This window comes from Glycine soja, chromosome 18 (assembly GCF_004193775.1).
Source record: "Glycine soja cultivar W05 chromosome 18, ASM419377v2, whole genome shotgun sequence".
Classification (NCBI taxonomy): Eukaryota; Viridiplantae; Streptophyta; class Magnoliopsida; order Fabales; family Fabaceae; genus Glycine; species Glycine soja.
The window spans coordinates 11,905,045-11,923,934 of NC_041019.1; the positions used below are offsets into that span (position 1 = coordinate 11,905,045).

At 31.6% G+C, this 18,890-nt stretch overlaps 2 protein-coding genes across 3 annotated transcripts; one reads left to right on the forward strand and one right to left on the reverse strand.

Annotated features, from left to right (window-relative positions):
* Window positions 1–244: 244 nt before the first annotated feature.
* On the reverse strand, window positions 245–2,462 carry LOC114395562 (protodermal factor 1-like). 2 transcript variants are annotated; one of them, XM_028357373.1, is made up of 3 exons: window positions 2,212–2,462; window positions 1,487–1,790; window positions 245–796 (listed from the first exon to the last, which is right to left on the reverse strand). In XM_028357373.1, exons 1-3 carry the CDS (start codon window positions 2,363–2,365, stop codon window positions 460–462), a joined length of 795 nt encoding a protein of 264 aa, XP_028213174.1. In that variant the 5' UTR covers window positions 2,366–2,462; the 3' UTR covers window positions 245–459. The 2 variants fall into 2 exon arrangements, with proteins under 2 accessions (XP_028213174.1, XP_028213173.1); XM_028357372.1 differs by having other exon boundaries at window positions 2,194–2,462.
* Window positions 2,463–12,846: 10,384 nt separating this feature from the next.
* On the forward strand, window positions 12,847–15,005 carry LOC114394761 (probable xyloglucan endotransglucosylase/hydrolase protein 25). The gene is made up of 3 exons (XM_028356433.1): window positions 12,847–13,304; window positions 13,503–13,696; window positions 14,433–15,005. Exons 1-3 carry the CDS (start codon window positions 13,032–13,034, stop codon window positions 14,830–14,832), a joined length of 867 nt encoding a protein of 288 aa, XP_028212234.1. The 5' UTR covers window positions 12,847–13,031; the 3' UTR covers window positions 14,833–15,005.
* The last annotated feature ends 3,885 nt before the right edge of the window (window positions 15,006–18,890 follow it).

The following is an 18,890-nucleotide window of genomic DNA, read 5'->3' on the forward strand; positions in this document are numbered from 1 at the left end:
ATTTTTGGTTTTTTCTTATAAAGAAAATAATACTACCTACAATTTTTTTTTACTAAAACATGTGTTTAAAAAATTATAATCATAATTATTATGTATTTTTTTGTGAAAGGAAAAATTAAAACAACGGAGTATTAATTTGGAATAATGTTTAACTTCTAGAAAAACACTAAAAAAAAAGTTATCTTATCATTAATTCAAACAAACCTTGTAATATTTGGAATTAATGAAGGTCTAGAACCATCAATTGCTACAATGAATAAACTTTATTCCAAACCCAAAACCATAAAGTTTGCATTAAATTTCGAAGAAACATGATATCCATCTCAAGACATATTAATGAACACATGTAAGAGCCTTAAATGATACAAACTAACAGAAATCTTAAATATAAATGTTCTTAGAGTGAATCAACACACAAAATTAAACTAATTAAGATTACTTAATAATCTATCTAGCTCATCATGGTCTAGGCTTCATTCTTCCTTCATTGGCCATCTTGAAGAGCTGGGCTTGTGCTTCTGCGGCCTTGTTGGAGTTGAGTGAGGCCACAAACCTGTCCCTGACTTGGTTGGTAGTGTAAGGGAACTTGTTGTTCACCATGGAGTTGAGGAAGGAAGCTGTGCCTTCTCTGTAGAGTGCTCCTAGCCCATCAGTTCTTGTGTTGGAAAGTGCTTGTGGCAAGCTCAGGCCAGGACTGAACCCTGGAACAGTAGTACCTGTAACACCAAATGCACTTCCTAGGGTTCCCCACCAGCCAAGGATTCCCCAGATGATTGCAGGATGATTCCTCCAGTAGCTGATGAAGATTAAAGGAAAAGATCCATCAGATTATATGACTTGAACCAATATATATTAAAAAAAATTCTGATTAATTTGTTGAAGTGTATACATGTCGAGAGGAAACAAATGAAATAAAAAGAGATAGAGAAAAAAATGATAGATATGACAAGTAATGTGATGTGATAAATAAAACAAAGAAAAAGATAAATATTAGGGGGAAAAAAATGCTAAATATATAGAGTACTGGTATTTCCAGTTATAATTTTCACAATACTTTTTTGATAAGAAGAGAGATCGATAATTAATAAGAGTGAAGTGTGAACATATAATAGAGAGAAATATAGAGAAAAATATTATAAAAATAACATATAATAGCTTATTTTCTATACCTCTCCTTATACCCTTATCATATGTGACACTGCTAATTAAGTGACATGGAAGGAAGAAAAAGAGAAAGAAAGAGCAAAGGTGACTCTGTCAAGAAGTGTTAAAAAAAATGTGAGAAATTATTAGGATCGATATATTATATACAACCTTGGTTATTTCATATCACAACTTTCTCTTCGTTTCAGGTCAAAGGGTTTAATTTAGCTCTAAGGATAGTGTAAAATATAGGAACAAAAAAACATTTTGTGTTACATACTTTAGTGTATATTAGATATATATAGTTGGTAACATTGAACAAAAAGTTATGAAAGTAACTTACTTGCATGTGCCAGTGAAAGGAGATGGGGAAGGAATGAGTGGTGGTGAGGGGATGCTGGGGGTGCCAGGGTCAACTGGAGTAGATGGTGGGCTCACAGTGACAGGTGTTGGAGGGCTACCTCCATAGTATCCACCTGAGGGAGGGTTTGATGGTGTTGATGGAGTTGAGGGTGTTGGATCATGATGTTGTGGGGGTGATGATCCACAGTTTCCACCTGAGGGTGTTGATGGAGTACTTGGACTATTGTGATGTGAGGGTGGAGAGCTCCCATGGCCATGAGATGGAGGACTACTATTGTGTGAGCCTGCAATGAGTGAAGAAAAAACAAAAAGACAATGGATATCATCAAAACACTTGTTTGGAAACTCATTGAGAAGTAAGGAATCATGTCTGTGAAAGTTATAACTATTAGCTTTTTATTAAAGGTGAAAAACCGCATCTGACACGTGTAACCAAACACACTGAATCTTTCATAAACTTGTAAGTTGGTTCATTTCAAACTTCATGCAACGTATGAATAAAAAACTAATAATAGTCTTTTTATAAGTATTTTTACACTACACTTGTTTCTTATAAAAAGGATAAAAGACAGTATTATGTTATGAAAAGTTATATTCACTCATAAAGTTGCTAGGAATGTACACTATTTATGCTTTTTGAATGAATATTGGACTAATGCATGTAGATAACTTCAGTTAGAGGATTACACAGAGAATCGGAGAAACCTGTGGGGGGACTTCCAGCATGTGGATCTGGGGTGTAGTAGTTCTTCTGATCTGCAACAGTGGTGGATATTACAGGAATGACAAGGCTCTGAGAGAGCAATCCAACAAGCATTGCAAACATGGTGAAAGAAGCATGGCTTCTTTTCCTCTCCATTGCTTCTAGCAGCTCAGAACACGAGAGAGAGAGAGAGAGAGAGAGAGAGAGAGAGAGAGAAAAGAAGGGTTACTAGAGGATTTTGAAGTGTGATTTGGAGAAGGGAGATAGCGTGGAATATAAAATGGTTCACAGAAGTGAGAAGTAAATATTAGCAGGTGGGAAGAGTGTATGGTTAGTTGATGTCTTGCAGGGTGCATTTACTCTTGGTATTAATTCACTACTTCTTGTAATAAAGCCTGAAATTTTCTGATAAAACCTTGAGCACATGACTAGATCGATCAATTTAGTTGAACCTGTCTAATGTATCCAAAATCCAAATCCTCTCCCTCCAAACTCGTTTTTTTTTTTATCAAAATTAAGCTTAAGCAACTTGTGTGCAAATGTAGTACTAATTGAAGGTACACAACATTTTCTTAGCATATGTTTACTCTAAAGAAGTTTAGGATATAGAAACCTTATTTAGCATTACAGTATTGTCTCCTTCAATATATTAATTAGGGAAGTTCCCTTGAATATATGATATCATTTGAAAGTGAAATCTACAACACATTAACCCCACATTTGTGGGAGCATGCATGATCGATATAGACATATACCCCCTAGGTATAAATGAATATATCAATATACATAATGTTACTCTGAGAAACAGTTGTGGTTGATTTTAACAGGCTGTGGCTATCAATACATTGTATGTAAATATGCTTTTCTGTATTCATAAATAGACATTCAGAAGGTGATGCTGTATAAAATGTTATAGTACATATAAACATGGAAGATTGAGTGCACCTGATAGAAAGTAATTTAATCTGATTTACCAATTAGCAATTTCCAACCCACCTTGGTTCCTACAAATATTTTTTTAAAAAAAAAAAAGTAGAAGGGGAAAACTTTAATTACTATGGCTTGGAAACAGCTAGCGAAGTTCATAGGTTACTTTTCAGTTGTGTAGGCTACTGTGGCCAATATACGCACACCAAATTTCTACCATTGTTTGTGTGTGTGGTTCGGGTCAACTGCCATAGATTTTGAGTCTTACATTAAATGGGACTGGCCAACATTATTTTGTCTGAAGTATGGTGATCAATTATATTGGATTTGTGTATTCCACTCATGCAGCAAAACGTTAGTACACACACGTTAACACGTATATTTCATAGGCTTGCTATTTTAGTAAAAGTTTAATTACCTTTTGGTAAATTTAGTTGCAATTTAGTTCTTATAGTTTAAAATATATCTTATTTTGATTCCAATAATTACAAACTCACAATATTTTTCTAATCCTTTTGGTTCTCGATGTCTAAAGTCGCCTAATGCAAATATTCATATGTTTCAAAATGGTTACAAATCTAGAATTGATGATATAAAACCGTCAACAAAACAAACTCAAACGCTGATCGAAGGGTCGGCCCAACACCAATAAGATTCTCAATTCGTTCATGAAAGTTATCACGTGTGGTTCTACTATGGCCATGGTGGATGGCACAACATAATGTATCCAAAATCCAAATCCTCTCCCTCCAAACTCGTTTTTTTTTTTATCAAAATTAAGCTTAAGCAACTTGTGTGCAAATGTAGTACTAATTGAAGGTACACAACATTTTCTTAGCATATGTTTACTCTAAAGAAGTTTAGGATATAGAAACCTTATTTAGCATTACAGTATTGTCTCCTTCAATATATTAATTAGGGAAGTTCCCTTGAATATATGATATCATTTGAAAGTGAAATCTACAACACATTAACCCCACATTTGTGGGAGCATGCATGATCGATATAGACATATACCCCCTAGGTATAAATGAATATATCAATATACATAATGTTACTCTGAGAAACAGTTGTGGTTGATTTTAACAGGCTGTGGCTATCAATACATTGTATGTAAATATGCTTTTCTGTATTCATAAATAGACATTCAGAAGGTGATGCTGTATAAAATGTTATAGTACATATAAACATGGAAGATTGAGTGCACCTGATAGAAAGTAATTTAATCTGATTTACCAATTAGCAATTTCCAACCCACCTTGGTTCCTACAAATATTTTTTTAAAAAAAAAAAAGTAGAAGGGGAAAACTTTAATTACTATGGCTTGGAAACAGCTAGCGAAGTTCATAGGTTACTTTTCAGTTGTGTAGGCTACTGTGGCCAATATACGCACACCAAATTTCTACCATTGTTTGTGTGTGTGGTTCGGGTCAACTGCCATAGATTTTGAGTCTTACATTAAATGGGACTGGCCAACATTATTTTGTCTGAAGTATGGTGATCAATTATATTGGATTTGTGTATTCCACTCATGCAGCAAAACGTTAGTACACACACGTTAACACGTATATTTCATAGGCTTGCTATTTTAGTAAAAGTTTAATTACCTTTTGGTAAATTTAGTTGCAATTTAGTTCTTATAGTTTAAAATATATCTTATTTTGATTCCAATAATTACAAACTCACAATATTTTTCTAATCCTTTTGGTTCTCGATGTCTAAAGTCGCCTAATGCAAATATTCATATGTTTCAAAATGGTTACAAATCTAGAATTGATGATATAAAACCGTCAACAAAACAAACTCAAACGCTGATCGAAGGGTCGGCCCAACACCAATAAGATTCTCAATTCGTTCATGAAAGTTATCACGTGTGGTTCTACTATGGCCATGGTGGATGGCACAACAAAGCCTTTTTTTATTATTATTAGATATGGTTAAAAACTACCAAAAATCCCTTTTCAGCAGTTTTACATTATTAGATCTGGTTTTGTAACAATTTTAAAAGATTTAGATGTAACTGAACTAGACAATTTTAGAGAGCGAGGACCAAAAAAATTATAAAAAAAATTACAGCTATAATGACTAAAATGAAATATTAAATACTTATGTATTTTTTCCTTGGAATAATTTATATTTCTATTCATTAACATTTGTTCTAAGTATAAACTAAAAAAACTCTTTCCTTATGCATATATCTAGATAAATATTGTTTGGTTTAAACTAAAAGTTGACTAAGAATGACTGTGTATCTGAATTGTGGTAAATCTTTATATATATATATATATATATATATATATATATATATATATATTATATATATATATATCCGGAAGAAATTCACCTAAAAACCACAAACTTAAACTTTTTTTTTTCAGTGCCTATAAAATCTTCCGTATATTTTATGTAATTATCATGTTTTAATAGCAGACTAATTTAGATGTGGAAAAAAGTGCTACGCATTATTTATATGTTATATTTCGTGCAAAGGCAGGACAGTGGCAAGTGCAAAGTCAATGAGGCAGTTGCTCGAGGTTCTGAATTATTTAAAGTCGTAAAAAATTATATTATTTAAAAAAAAATACTTGTTTTAATTTAAATTATAGCTGATAAATCTTAATATGATATGATACATCATTTATTATTATTTTCATTAGTAAGACTAAGCAGTTATAATAATTGGACAATTGAAAATTTTGTATGGGAATTAATTGAAAAAATATTTTTTTAATCTTGAAATATATTGTATAATAAAAATGAAGATCTTAATTAATTATTAAAAATAGAGATATTGCAAAAACTACAAACTAACAAACTATAGCACGATTTTAATATATTTTTAATGGAATTTATAATTAAATATGATTTTTTTTATTAATTCTTTAACTACTCTACTACTTTCTAAGTTTTTGCCAGATAGTATTCGTACGAGAATGAAGCATTTGGCATATGGGTGGAAAAGAGGGCCCCAAACACTGAAATTACAAGTGAGTGAGTAATTCCAAAATAAATGACATTGACAGAAGGTAGGTGAGGTTGCACAAAAATGTTGCAATAGAATTGAATGTGGGTAGGAACCTTGCATTGACTAAGGCTTTTATAATTTATTGGTTTAGATTTTATTTTTTTATTCTTTTGTAAGGAAGAAAAAAAGTAGAAAACAGTGTGGCTATGAGCTGTAGCATAGAGGCATGACACGGTTATATGAATGAATAGTTCAGAGACCATCTATGAGAAAGTAAAATGGTAGCAGTATTTGTAGGAAATATTGGAAAGACACTCCTGTTATTCTGACTGTTTTGTTGAAGATGTTTCAATGACTACTTGTGGGATCCTCTTTTGGATTTTGTAATATTAAATAAACTGTTGCATTCAATTTATAGGTATATTAGATTAAAAAAAACTATTAATACATGCATGCGTGTTTTCACTACTGCAAAATAGTCTTTCTACGACGCATATTCTAAGGCGGTTATTAAAAATCGTCTTAGAATGTGTCATGATGACATTTTTGTAATTAAGTATAATTTTTTTTGTTTTTACATTGCACATTCTAAGACAGTTATTAATAACGGCCTTAGAATATGTCACGGTGGTATATTTGTAATTATGTTAAGTTAAACAAAGACGGGTGTTGGTCAAAGACCGTCGTCATCTTTAGTACCCTATTTTATCGTCTGTGTCGCGTGCACTTTGGTTCAATTGTCCCGTGTTCAGATCGACCTGCTAGCTTGTTCTCCCGTACGTACGTGTTGTTCGTGTAACTTTAAGCTCGTGCCCCCTGTGTTCAGACCTCAGTCCACGGTGTCGTGCACCGCCGACCATCATCACCCAGCTGGTAAGTTTTAGTCCGGTGCCCTATTTTGTGTCATTTTTGTTTTTTAGTCACTCACACCGATAGCTTGGTTTTTGTTTAGGCATTTTAAAGAAGCATGGACTAACTTCACGCACTTGGTTTTTGTTTTTAGTCAATCCCCATTCTTAGAATAGTGGTTTTTGTTTGTGCATTCTAAAGAAGCATTGGACATGTAAATGTCCGATGAAAGCATCCTTAGTGAACCCATGAAAGTAAACCACATGTGACCCAATCCCTATTTTTCCTTCGTTTGAATCGAAAAAACTAACATTGTAGGTGTTCCTCCTGTCAGTCTCCTAAGATTAGACCAACTTCATCTCACGAGTCGTTTGGGAAGAAAAATTTGAAGCAGTTACAACATAATGACTTATGGTTGCCTCTGAGAAGAAAAATTGATTAAAACAAAAACCCAATTTTTTTTGTAGGTTATATGTTTATTGTTTACTTTGTTGTTTTAATTTGGGTGAAAAGTAGGCACCGATAACAAAGATTTATAGATCTTTATAGCATCACATTCAGTCTTTTTTTGACATCTGCAAACAATTTCTATCTGTATTATGAGTTGAATCTCCAAGGGATAGACGTCATCAATTTCCCAGCATTGGTCAGTACTCCAACAGGGTATTCCACTACTATGGGTGTACATATTTGAACCCCATTACTATGGTATCTATCATTTTTTTCCCAACAATGTTACATGTTGTTTCGACAAGAATTTTATATGCATGGTTTGCTAAAACTGCTTTCGCCAAGTTCATTATTAACCCAAAAAACGTTAAAAGCTTATCAGTTTGCCTTGCTATCTGCATTAAATTAAATGTAATTAAACTTTGTTATTGTTATCTGAAATCCATAAATAGAAAACACAACACAGTACGACATTAATTTATGGTAGTGTTTGATATTTCTAGTTTCTATGAGTATACTTTTCTTCGGCATTATGGGATGTGTTAAAGACTTGCCTTGCGAATTTCTCAACTCCTCAGGAGATACATGATTTTTACAGTACTGCTTTAAAGACAAAGACAACAACACTGAAGTAAGCATGTTGAAGTTTCAAAATATATGCTGTTGCAGTGTCATGCTTACTGTATCAGATAGAAGTTACTTAGCTATAATAATGGATTTTCTTTGGTTTCATGAATTGTTTACCAACTCATTGACTTTGTTGAGTGGATGACAATCACATTTGTTTAGGCATTATTTTGCAAGTCTGCAGGTTGAAACAACATTTATTCCGTAGGACTACAGGTCTGATCTCATGTTACAATAATCATGTGGCTATTTTTTGGGATGTACCTGCTTTAGATAAAATGTTGTATGCTTATGGAAGGTTAAAGGTACTCGAAAAGGCTTAATGACAGGCAAATCACCGCTTTGTTGAAAGTTACATGCCAGCGTCTTATTGAGAGGGAGTGTGATATCATGGAGTTCAGAAGAATGTTGTCTGGCCATTTATTTATCCATCTATTTGCACTGTTCAGACAACAGACCACAAAGCATACCACGAAGATCCTTTGCACAAAATGGGCGTGGTCTGAAAAGTATAACCTTTTAACCCATGGAGGTGCAACATATTCAGTCGATTAACCTGCGTATTGTCAATTTTTTAAACAAATGGTAGCTAGGTATTTCAGTTTTGTTAAGTATTGGTCTTTGGTTCTTTATTTGGCCTTTGGTCCTTCATTTGGCTTTCTATATTTGGAGTTTGTATTTCAGTTGGCCTCCTATTGGTCTTTGGTCCTTCATTTGGCCTTTGGTCCTTAATTTGGTCATCAGCATTGTTAAACAAATAGTAGGTATTTCAGTTTTGTTAAGTATTGGTCTTTGCTCCTTCATTTGGCCTCCTATATTTGGAGTTTGTTTCCATTATGACACAATGATCATACTGTCTATGTTATATCAAATGCTGGGTCTATGCCAACTGCATCTTTGACTGCCCCAAAATGATACCAAATGATTGAATGACATAATAAAAATTTTTATCAATACTATTGTGTTTCAACTTATCATACATTTTGAACTGTTGTTTGGTTTATTTATTTTTCCTTTTACTCTCAGGGATTCAAGTGAAACCTGACAGGCCATGTCCTTATCATGCTGACAATGTACGAGGGAAGCTTCATGTTACTCAGGTTCTTCATTCATATACTCAACTCCTTTTCCTTTTTTTATTCATAGAACCTGATGTTCTTGGATTTCTATTATGCAACAAACAAATTATCAAAGAATACCTAGCTACCATTTGTTTAAAAAATTGATGATTTACATGTGAGATGAAGTTGGTCTAATCTTAGGAGACTGACAGGAGGAACACCTACAATGTTAGTTTTTTCTATTCAAACGAAGGAAAAATGGGGATTGGGTCACATGTGGTTTACTTTCATAGGTTCACTAAGGATGCTTTCATCGGACATTTACATGTCCAATGCTTCTTTAGAATGCGCAAACAAAAACCATTATTCTAAGAATGGGGATTGACTAAAAACAAAAACCAAGTGTGCGAAGTAAGTCCATGCTTCTTTAAAATGCCTAAACAAAAACCAAGCTATCAATGTGAGTGACTAAAAAACAAAAATGACACAAAATAAGGCACCGGACTAAAACTTACTAGCTGGGTGATGATGGTCGAAGGCGCGACACCGTGGACTGAGGTCTGAACACAGGGGGCACGAGCTTAAAGTTACACGAACAACACGTATGTACAGGAGAACTAGCTAGCAGGTGATGTGATCCTGACTAGGAGCGGATCGCTTGACCAGGCTACGAAGATTTTGGATGATGCCACTTCCAGTGAAGGAAGATAAGTCAGGGTAGACGCCACAAGAATTACCTTGATAAGTCTGAGATTGGTTCAACAAGGAACCCAGAGAGAAGCTTTCACCAAATTTTATGAAAAAATCAAAAGTTTTTTTATTGAAAACAAAAACCAATACTTATAGTGTATCTGAACAAAAGGATAAAAATAGACATGGGCCTTCAAAATAGTTTGGGCCAAAAAAATTATAAATAAAAAATATAACATATTTATTATGGGTCTTCAAAACAATTAATAGTCTTGATAGTGTCTCTGTCTCTGGGCTTTCATCCTTCTCCACTCGGGGTCTTCGTCCTTCTCCACTTGGGTCTTCGTCCTTCTCCACTTGGGTCTTTAGCCTGTATTTGGCCAGTTTCAGGATTCTCATCAGCAGGTCTATCTAAACACGGTACAATTGAACCAAAGCAGGTGCGGCACAGACAAATATGCCACCGTGACACATTCTAAGATAATTATTAATAGCCGTCTTAGAATGCGTGGCGTAAAAACAAAAAAAAATTACACTTAATTACAAAAATGTCATCGTGACACATTCTAAAATGGTTATTAATAACCGCCTTAAAATGTGTGTCGTAGAAAGACTATTTTACAGTGAATTCCATTAAATATTGTAAAAAAAAAACTTTTTGCTCATAATTAATTATATATACTATTTGACGCGAGCAAAATTATCTTTCATAGAGGATGAATTATATGTGTTTTATATAGAAAAAAAAAATATTAATTTACTAATATGTGATACAGTACAATACTACAATTAATGGTTACGTTTGTTATAAAAAAAATTTGTGAGTAAAATAAAAGAAAAAAAAACTAATTTTAATTAAAAATTATAATATTTACTTCTTTTTTTTAGATTTGGATTGAATCCAAGAGTGTCCTCACAACTGAAAGTTACAGGATTAATTCCTGATCAAGAATAAGTAAGTGTCAGATAAGAAACAACTTTTCTATTTACATATGTAATAATATTGTAAATTTTGTTTATCAAACTATAGAATTGTTTGATAAAATTAAGTGTAACATTATTAATAAATATAAAATAATATATTTATATTATTATAAAAGAATAAAAAAACACAATCCTACATCATCCAGATAATAACGTATTTAAGTCTAAAAACTATATAAACATATGAACGTGCATAGTATAATGATGCCCATTTAAAGCTACCTTTTCTTCAGTAAAGCATGCTCATGCGAAATATCAACACACATTTGCACATCATAGAAGAGATCATTGGGCCTAAGCCACTAATAATAATTACAAATACCTGAAGCTCATTTGTATAGGTAAAAACTAAAAACACTTTCAAATGATTTTGACACCCTTTCTCTCTCTTTCTTCTGCCAAAAGTCAAACAAAATGTTGGAGTCCCTCTTTTACAAAATCTATCATATTAAAAGGGTTTTCTCTTTATTTTTTTTTCTTTTTCTTAATTATGGATTTATGTTGGATTTATAATATATTTTTCGGTTCATTTATGACCATGAAATATAACTAGATCCACAGTCGGAGGTTATGGTGGGCCCTATATTTTCTTTAAATTATTTATTTTTTATAATATTTTTTTATATTGAGTTTTCCTATTGCTTTTAACATTGTATTGAGAATTAGTTAGTCTCAGTGCTCATTAAAAAAAATCTAGTCTTGGCATAATCTTAATTAGTTATTTAACCCGTGACCATATATACCACAATTAATTAATAAAATTATACAATAAAACATAACAAGCCTATTGGAACTTCATATTTTTCCTTATTATTGCCTTGCATTATACCATTGAGGATATTAATTTAAGAAAAGAATGTCAATGTATACATATAATGAGGATCATAAAATGAGTTGAATCCATTTGGGTAGTCCATCTAACCCGTTAAACAAGTTGAGTTGGGTTGAAATATTTTTAAACCACTTTAAAACGAGTTCAAAAACTGGCTTTTTAAGCAGGTTGAAGACTAGTTAGGTTGGGTCAATCCGTTGGATTGTTCTTCGATCATTTTTAAGAAAAATCTTGTATTTATTTTAATCCACCAAAAATTATTTATGGCTATAGATTTATTAATGTTTGTAGTTTTGGATTTTTATGGTATTAGTATATGTATTTGATGTTTTATATATTTGGATGTTTTGAACGACTAATTAAGGTTATTATGATTATGTTAGGATAATTTGTTTTTTATATTTATATTTATTTGGTGCCATGGCTCATCCTTTTTTTATTACATTGGGTAACCAACTCAAACAACAATTTACCTTGGATTGGTATGGGTTGAAATTTCTAACCCATTTTCAAAATGGTTTCTACCTAATCTAGTCCATTTTAGCGGTTTACATGTGGCACATTGCAAGAGACCTACTTGTATGTAGATATCTTATTTTATCTAGTACTATTATATTACTACATTATGTTTAACGTGTGTAAATACTAAATAGAGACTATATAGATGAAACAGAAAAGTATATGATCTTTATGTATTAGTTATCTTGATTTTTAAATACCTCGATTAGTACCATGATTGATTTCATACTTAATTGTCTTGATTGTGTTAATATCTTAATTTCTTAAATGTAACGTGATAAAATAATTAAATAATGTACGTATAAGTTTGTAAATAAAAAATGATGTTAATAATTATAGTGTCTCAATTGTTTGAATATAATTTGAATTAAAAAAATGTATAAAAAAAATTAAAAGCCAAACTAAACAAAACAATTGAATTTAGAATGTAAAGATGAATAGTATAGTAAAAACGTACAATTTGGACAATTCAATTTTCGAAAAATCGTCTTAAAACAAGAAAAGGCATAGCATGCATGCAAAAGCAAAATCTTACTAAATTACATATCATATTACTCCATGTTTAGCATTTCTATCTTAAGAAGTCACCCATGTTGAGCTTTGACTTTTTTCCCAACGTCAAATGTGAAGAACCAATTATGCGAAGATCTCAAACATTCTTGCCATCAAAACCACCTTTTCTTGCCTCTCTCTCTCTTCCCCCCTTTAAAAAACCATAATTATCTACTCAACATTTTGAATTGCAGTTTTTTTAACTGCAATTACGACAACCACATTGGGGTTAAGGCATAGTCATTTCAACCTGTGTTTGACAACTCCATATTTTGCCGTAATTGTCCCAACCTTGTTTTGAAATGAAACTGCGATTTAAATACACCTAGGGTTTCTAATACGTGCATTCACAACACAAAATTGAAAATGGCTTCTTCACGTTTTAGTTCCATTTTCCTTCTTTCTATCATCTTGACCATAAGCAAATTTGCATTGGGTGGGAATTTCTACGAAGATTTTGACAATCTCTTTGGAGATGTAAGGGTTGACATAAAAGATGAAGGCCAAAGCATGACCCTAACAATGGATGAATATTCTGGCTCAGGCATTGTATCAAAGAATGAGTATTTGTTTGGAAGATTCGACATGAAAATCAAGCTTGTACCAGGAAACTCTGCAGGAACTGTCACAGCATTTTATGTATGTCTTGTCCCAGACTCATTATTAATCTTTTCTTCATCTTTATAGCATTATAAATCATGAAAAATAAGAATAATTAATCTCGACCAGAAAATTATATTTGCTAATCAAACATTTTTTCATCAGGTGAACTTTTTTTTATATATATAATAACCACACAGATTGTGGAAAAGTTATTGATATGTGTTTCATGCACAGCTAAGCTCTCAAGGATCAAACCATGATGAGATAGATATAGAGTTCTTGGGCAACTTGACTGGTGATCCTTATTTGCTCTCAACCAATGTATATGCCGATGGTGTTGGGGGTCGTGAGATGCAGTACTATTTGTGGTTCGACCCAACAGAGGACTTCCACACGTATTCCATAGATTGGAACCCTGATCGCATAATGTAAGTAACAAAATATGTATATATATAGTTAGATATAGGTTTACAAATATTTTTGGTAGTTAGTCCTTTTTTATTTTTATCAGTTTAATTTTTAATTTTTAATTTTTAATTTTAATCCTGGTAAATTTTTAATTTTTTTATTTATGATTCTCATAAGTTCATGTTTACAGATATTGAAATTAAAAAAATATAAATTTACAGAAACTAAAAATAAATAAAATATATTACACATACTAAAATTGAAAAAACAAATTTATAAAAAATAAACTTACAAGAATTAAAAATAAAAAATATTAATTTCTAGGACTATAAACATATTTCAGCCTTAGATATATGCAACTACTTATTCATCAAAAGGGTTGTTTTTCAATGCATCTAAAAGGGCTAACTACACTAATTTCTCTTGAGATTAATGTTAATTACATTCAAATATTTTAATTGAAACATGCATATATATATATATATATATATATATATATATATATATATATATATATATATATATATATATATAATCAAATAATTAAAAATTAGATATATATTACTTTTAAAGTAATTATTAAAAAAATCAACAATCTTACCGTATATAACAATAAATCATAACAATGTGAGCACCACATTGTGATTAAATGCTTAATGCTAACCTTAAGAGGGACAAATATTTATGTAATTAACTTGTTCAAAATCATGTGTATTAGATCTCAAATTTACCTATATATGTTTCATTTGATTTCAGAATCTTGGTGGATGACATTCCCATCAGAGTTATGCTCAATAGGCAAACCATTGGTGTTCCTTTCCCTACAAGCCAACCCATGAGGCTTTACACTACCCTTTGGAATGGAGACTCTTGGGCAACAAGATGGGGGGCAGTGAAGCTTGATTTGTCAAATGCTCCATTCATTGCAGGCTTCAAACATTTCAATGCTAATGCTTGCATTGCAAAGGAAGGTGGTGCAAGTTGCAAGGGGTTCAATCGTGGCATATTTAGAGATCTTGATCAAGAAAGCAAGAAAAAAATGCGAAAGGTACAATCAAAATGGATAGTTTATGATTATTGTCGGGATTTAAGACGTTATGCTCATGGTCTCCCATTTGAATGCCGCAAGGAGAATCTATTAGATCAATCCAAATAGTAATTGCATTAATCATGCATTTTGCACCTTCGTTTAATTTGTTCAATTCAAATTATGGAATGATTTCCTAAAAGCTGAATTGACTATGACAGTAGATGTAATTGTTATGTTATATAATGTGTATTTGAATTGCCGTGAAAGTTTGTTATTCTATTAAAGGGGATGAATTTGAAGTTTTGGCCTATTATCCCTTTTGATAGAAATATGTCTTCGGAAGTGATTGTTTATTCAATGTTTTTTATTTTACTTTTTTTTTTAAGATCTTTAATAAAATTAGTTGAAGAGTTAGTTAAAAATTAAAAAGTGAACTGATAACTCAAAATTAAAAAATTATCTTATTGAATCACAAATAATTAGTAAAATTATATATTTACGTTTTAAAAATATTAATTCAAGTCATGTTTCCAAAAATATTAAGAAATTAAAAAAATATTTATTAAATTGTCAAAAAAAAAATTTAAATAGTAAAAGTAATAATAATTAATTAGAATGTCTTGTCAAACACACTTTTATACGTTATTTAAACATAATTAAATTTTTTTTGGCTAATTAATGGCATTAACTTTTTTTCGTTCAATATTGCTTCTTTTGAAATGAAGTGCATACAAAATTGATACTTGAATTTGTATATTGCTTCAATATATTAGCTATTAATAAATAAAATATTATTCCCTTTAAGAGAATGACACGCAAATTTAAGAATGCAATCATATAATATATATTATCATCTATAAAATTATTTTTTAAGTTTCTAATGTGACATCTATTATTATTTCTCTCGTTTATCTTAAAATATTTAAGAGGTAGGTAGAGTCAAGAAATTTTTTTAAAAAAATAGTAATTAGTATTCTCTTAAACTTTTAAATAAATAGGAAATAAAATCATAAATAAAATGCTTAAATATGAGTTTAGACTCTATAAGTTCATTTTTTTTTAATTTTAGTCTCCATAAATATTTTTTTTTCATTTTTAATCCTTATACATTTGTATTTTTCAATTTTAGTTCTTTTAATATTTTTATTTTTTATTTTTGGTTCACACTATAGAGATTAATATTGAAAAATATAAACTTACAAGAAATAAATTCATATTTAATTTTAAATAAAGAAGGTGATAAAATGATATTTTTTAACGAAATATATATATAGTCACATTTACGTATATATTCATTGTCATAAAGTTGCACTTTAATATAATCAATTCAAAAAAAATTACATTATATACATTTATAATCAATACATTGTCTCGGCCCAACTAATCAATTTATATTTAAAAAAATTGTAAAATTGGTCCCTCATTTTATCTTCAATTACGCATTTGGTCCCCCTATAATTTAATTCACAAATTTGGTCCCCCAGTTTTATAAATCCCTATAAAATTGGTCCTGAAAACCCGATTTGGACGTTAACCGTTAACCTCAGACATTGACTGCCACATGTCAACGTCTGAGTAGTTTCCCGTAAATGCTTTATTTTTTTAGGTAAAATTGCACTTTTGGTCCCTCAGTTTTACTCCAATTTCGATTTTGGTCCCCTTATAGTTTAATTCATACATTTGGTCCCCCGGTTTTATAAATCCCTTTATAAATTGTTCCTACAAAATTTGTCTTTTGAATGGTTTAGCCACTGGTGCTAGAGACATGGTAGGTCTTGATAAATCTCACACTTCTTTTTCATCGCAAGTTTTTCACTCACTTGGAACCCAGAGAAAAATCGCTATTTGTCTCTCTCCCACTTCCGGGGTTGTTCAACTTGGGAAAGTGGCGCATGAATCCCAACCTGGGTCTGAAATTTTCAGATCTCTTACTTTAACAGGTTTTGTAATAACTCCCTCTTTTTTTTCTTTTTTTGCTCCCCCATGCGATATTATGTGTATACGACTGTTTAAGTGGCCTATGTATGACAATGGTATTTTTTGTTTGAAATTTGAAATACAACTTCTCCAGTAATGAAATTTGGCTGAATTTATAAAACTAGGGGACCAAATGTGTGAATTAAATTATAAGGGGACCAAAATCGAAATTTGAGTAAAACTGGGGGACCAAAAGTGCAATTTTACCTACAAAAATGAAGCCTTTACAGGGAACCACTCAGACGTTGGCACGTGGCATTGACACGTGGCAGTCACACGTGGTAGTCAACGTCTGAGGTTAATGATCAACGTCCAAATCGGGCTTCCAGGACCAATTTTGCAGGGATTTATAAAATTGGGGGATCAAATTTGTGAATTAAATTATAGGGGGACCAAATCCGAAATTGGAGATAAACTGGGGGATCAAAAGTGCAATTTTGCCTTTATATTTTGATATCTTGCTTGCCCACGAATTCTAGGATATCCTTTTGGTACATGAAGAAAATTATCTCCTTGTTAATAATATCATCCCCCATATGAATCATTATAAGATTCATTTTTCTTGCATCTATAATTGATCTTTATCCATTTTTTTATTGATTTCCTATGCTACTGCAAATACGCATATAATTGACGTTATCCAATTCCCATGTTATTATTAATAGCCAGAATATGTCTTCTACTCCGTAGTTGGTGGTAATAAGGACCATGAACACACACCAAGTGTCTACTCAAGTTGAAGGTTAAAAAGGTGATGGTGAAAAAAATACAAAGCAGGGAGAAGAGGAATGTGTTATTAGAAAGAAGAAAAAAAAGGCGAAAATATCAATTATTTGGAATGACTTTGATGAAGTTGAAATTTCTAGAGTGGGAAAAAAGAAAGTATGGCAAAGATAAATTATCTTTTGCTCTGGGAGGGGGGCTAGCACAATCACCCCCTTGAGGCATGCAGAAAAGTGCTTACATAAAAGGTTGCACGTGATCACTAAAGAAAATAAGCAACTTGTCATCCCCTTGAAGCCTTTTAATCCATCCAACCTATTTCTAATTCTAGGGATTAGATACACCAATGAGAGGAATAGAGAAATAGTTGTCATTGTTGTGTGGTTCATGAGCTAATATTTAGCCTTGTCAAGGATGAAGTTTGGATGTGGAAATTCCAATATCCAAAAAGCAAGTTAAAAAATGAAAAAAAAAAGTTACGGTTTAACAATGTATGAGATAGATAAGAAACAATTGAAGGTCTTGCTAAAAAATGTTAGCAATATCATCTTGAGAGTTGATATGTGCAAATCAAGTCACCAAGTTGTTGAGTACATGATTCTCACAAGTCATTTTATTGGTGCGGGGTGAAAACTTCAAAAGAGAGTTTTGAGTTTTATGAAAATGTCTGCTCCAAGGCAAGTTTAGTGTGGTTGTTGATGTTTTCAAGTGCTTAAAGGCATAGCAAATTGAAGATAAAGTGTTTTTATGTTTGTTGACAATGTTGTGACAATGACTTGTGTTTAAGGAATCTTAAAGATAACTTATCACTAAGCACAAAGCTAGTTTTGAATGGTGACTTGAGTCATGTTAGATGTGCATACATATTGAACTTGTTGGTGCAAGATGGTCTTAGTAAAATTTGGGATATTGTTCACAATGTTCGTGAAAGTGTGAAGTATATCAACTATACTAATTCAAGATGAAAGGCCCTTTGAGATGTTGAACAAAAACATCAAAAAAGAAAGAAAAAAAATCTCATCATTGATTGTCTAACTAGGTGGATTGTACAATTCAAATGTTGTTGATTACATTGAAGTTCAAAATTTCATTTTCAGCCTATAGTGAAAGAAACTTACATTATACATATACACTTTTACATGAAGATTGAGGAAAAGTACAAAAAGTTTTGTAAACTTTTGGTGTTTAATATAGCTACACACATAATCTCAGTCAATAAATATTTTACTACTAATTTATATCTTGGAGTACTTTAGAAGGTCAAGCAAGTACAAGTGTTTTAGATCCTAGGTGCAAGTTTCATATGGTTGACATTTGCTTTCCTTTAATATACAAGTTTAAAGAAATTGCCAAGGAAAATGTGGAGAAGGTATAAAGTTCATTTCAACAATTATACAATAGGTATGTGACATTGAATAGTAAAGAGCCATCCCCAAATCAAAGAAATGTTGTTTGCATAAACTAACTATCCCAATGCCTAAATC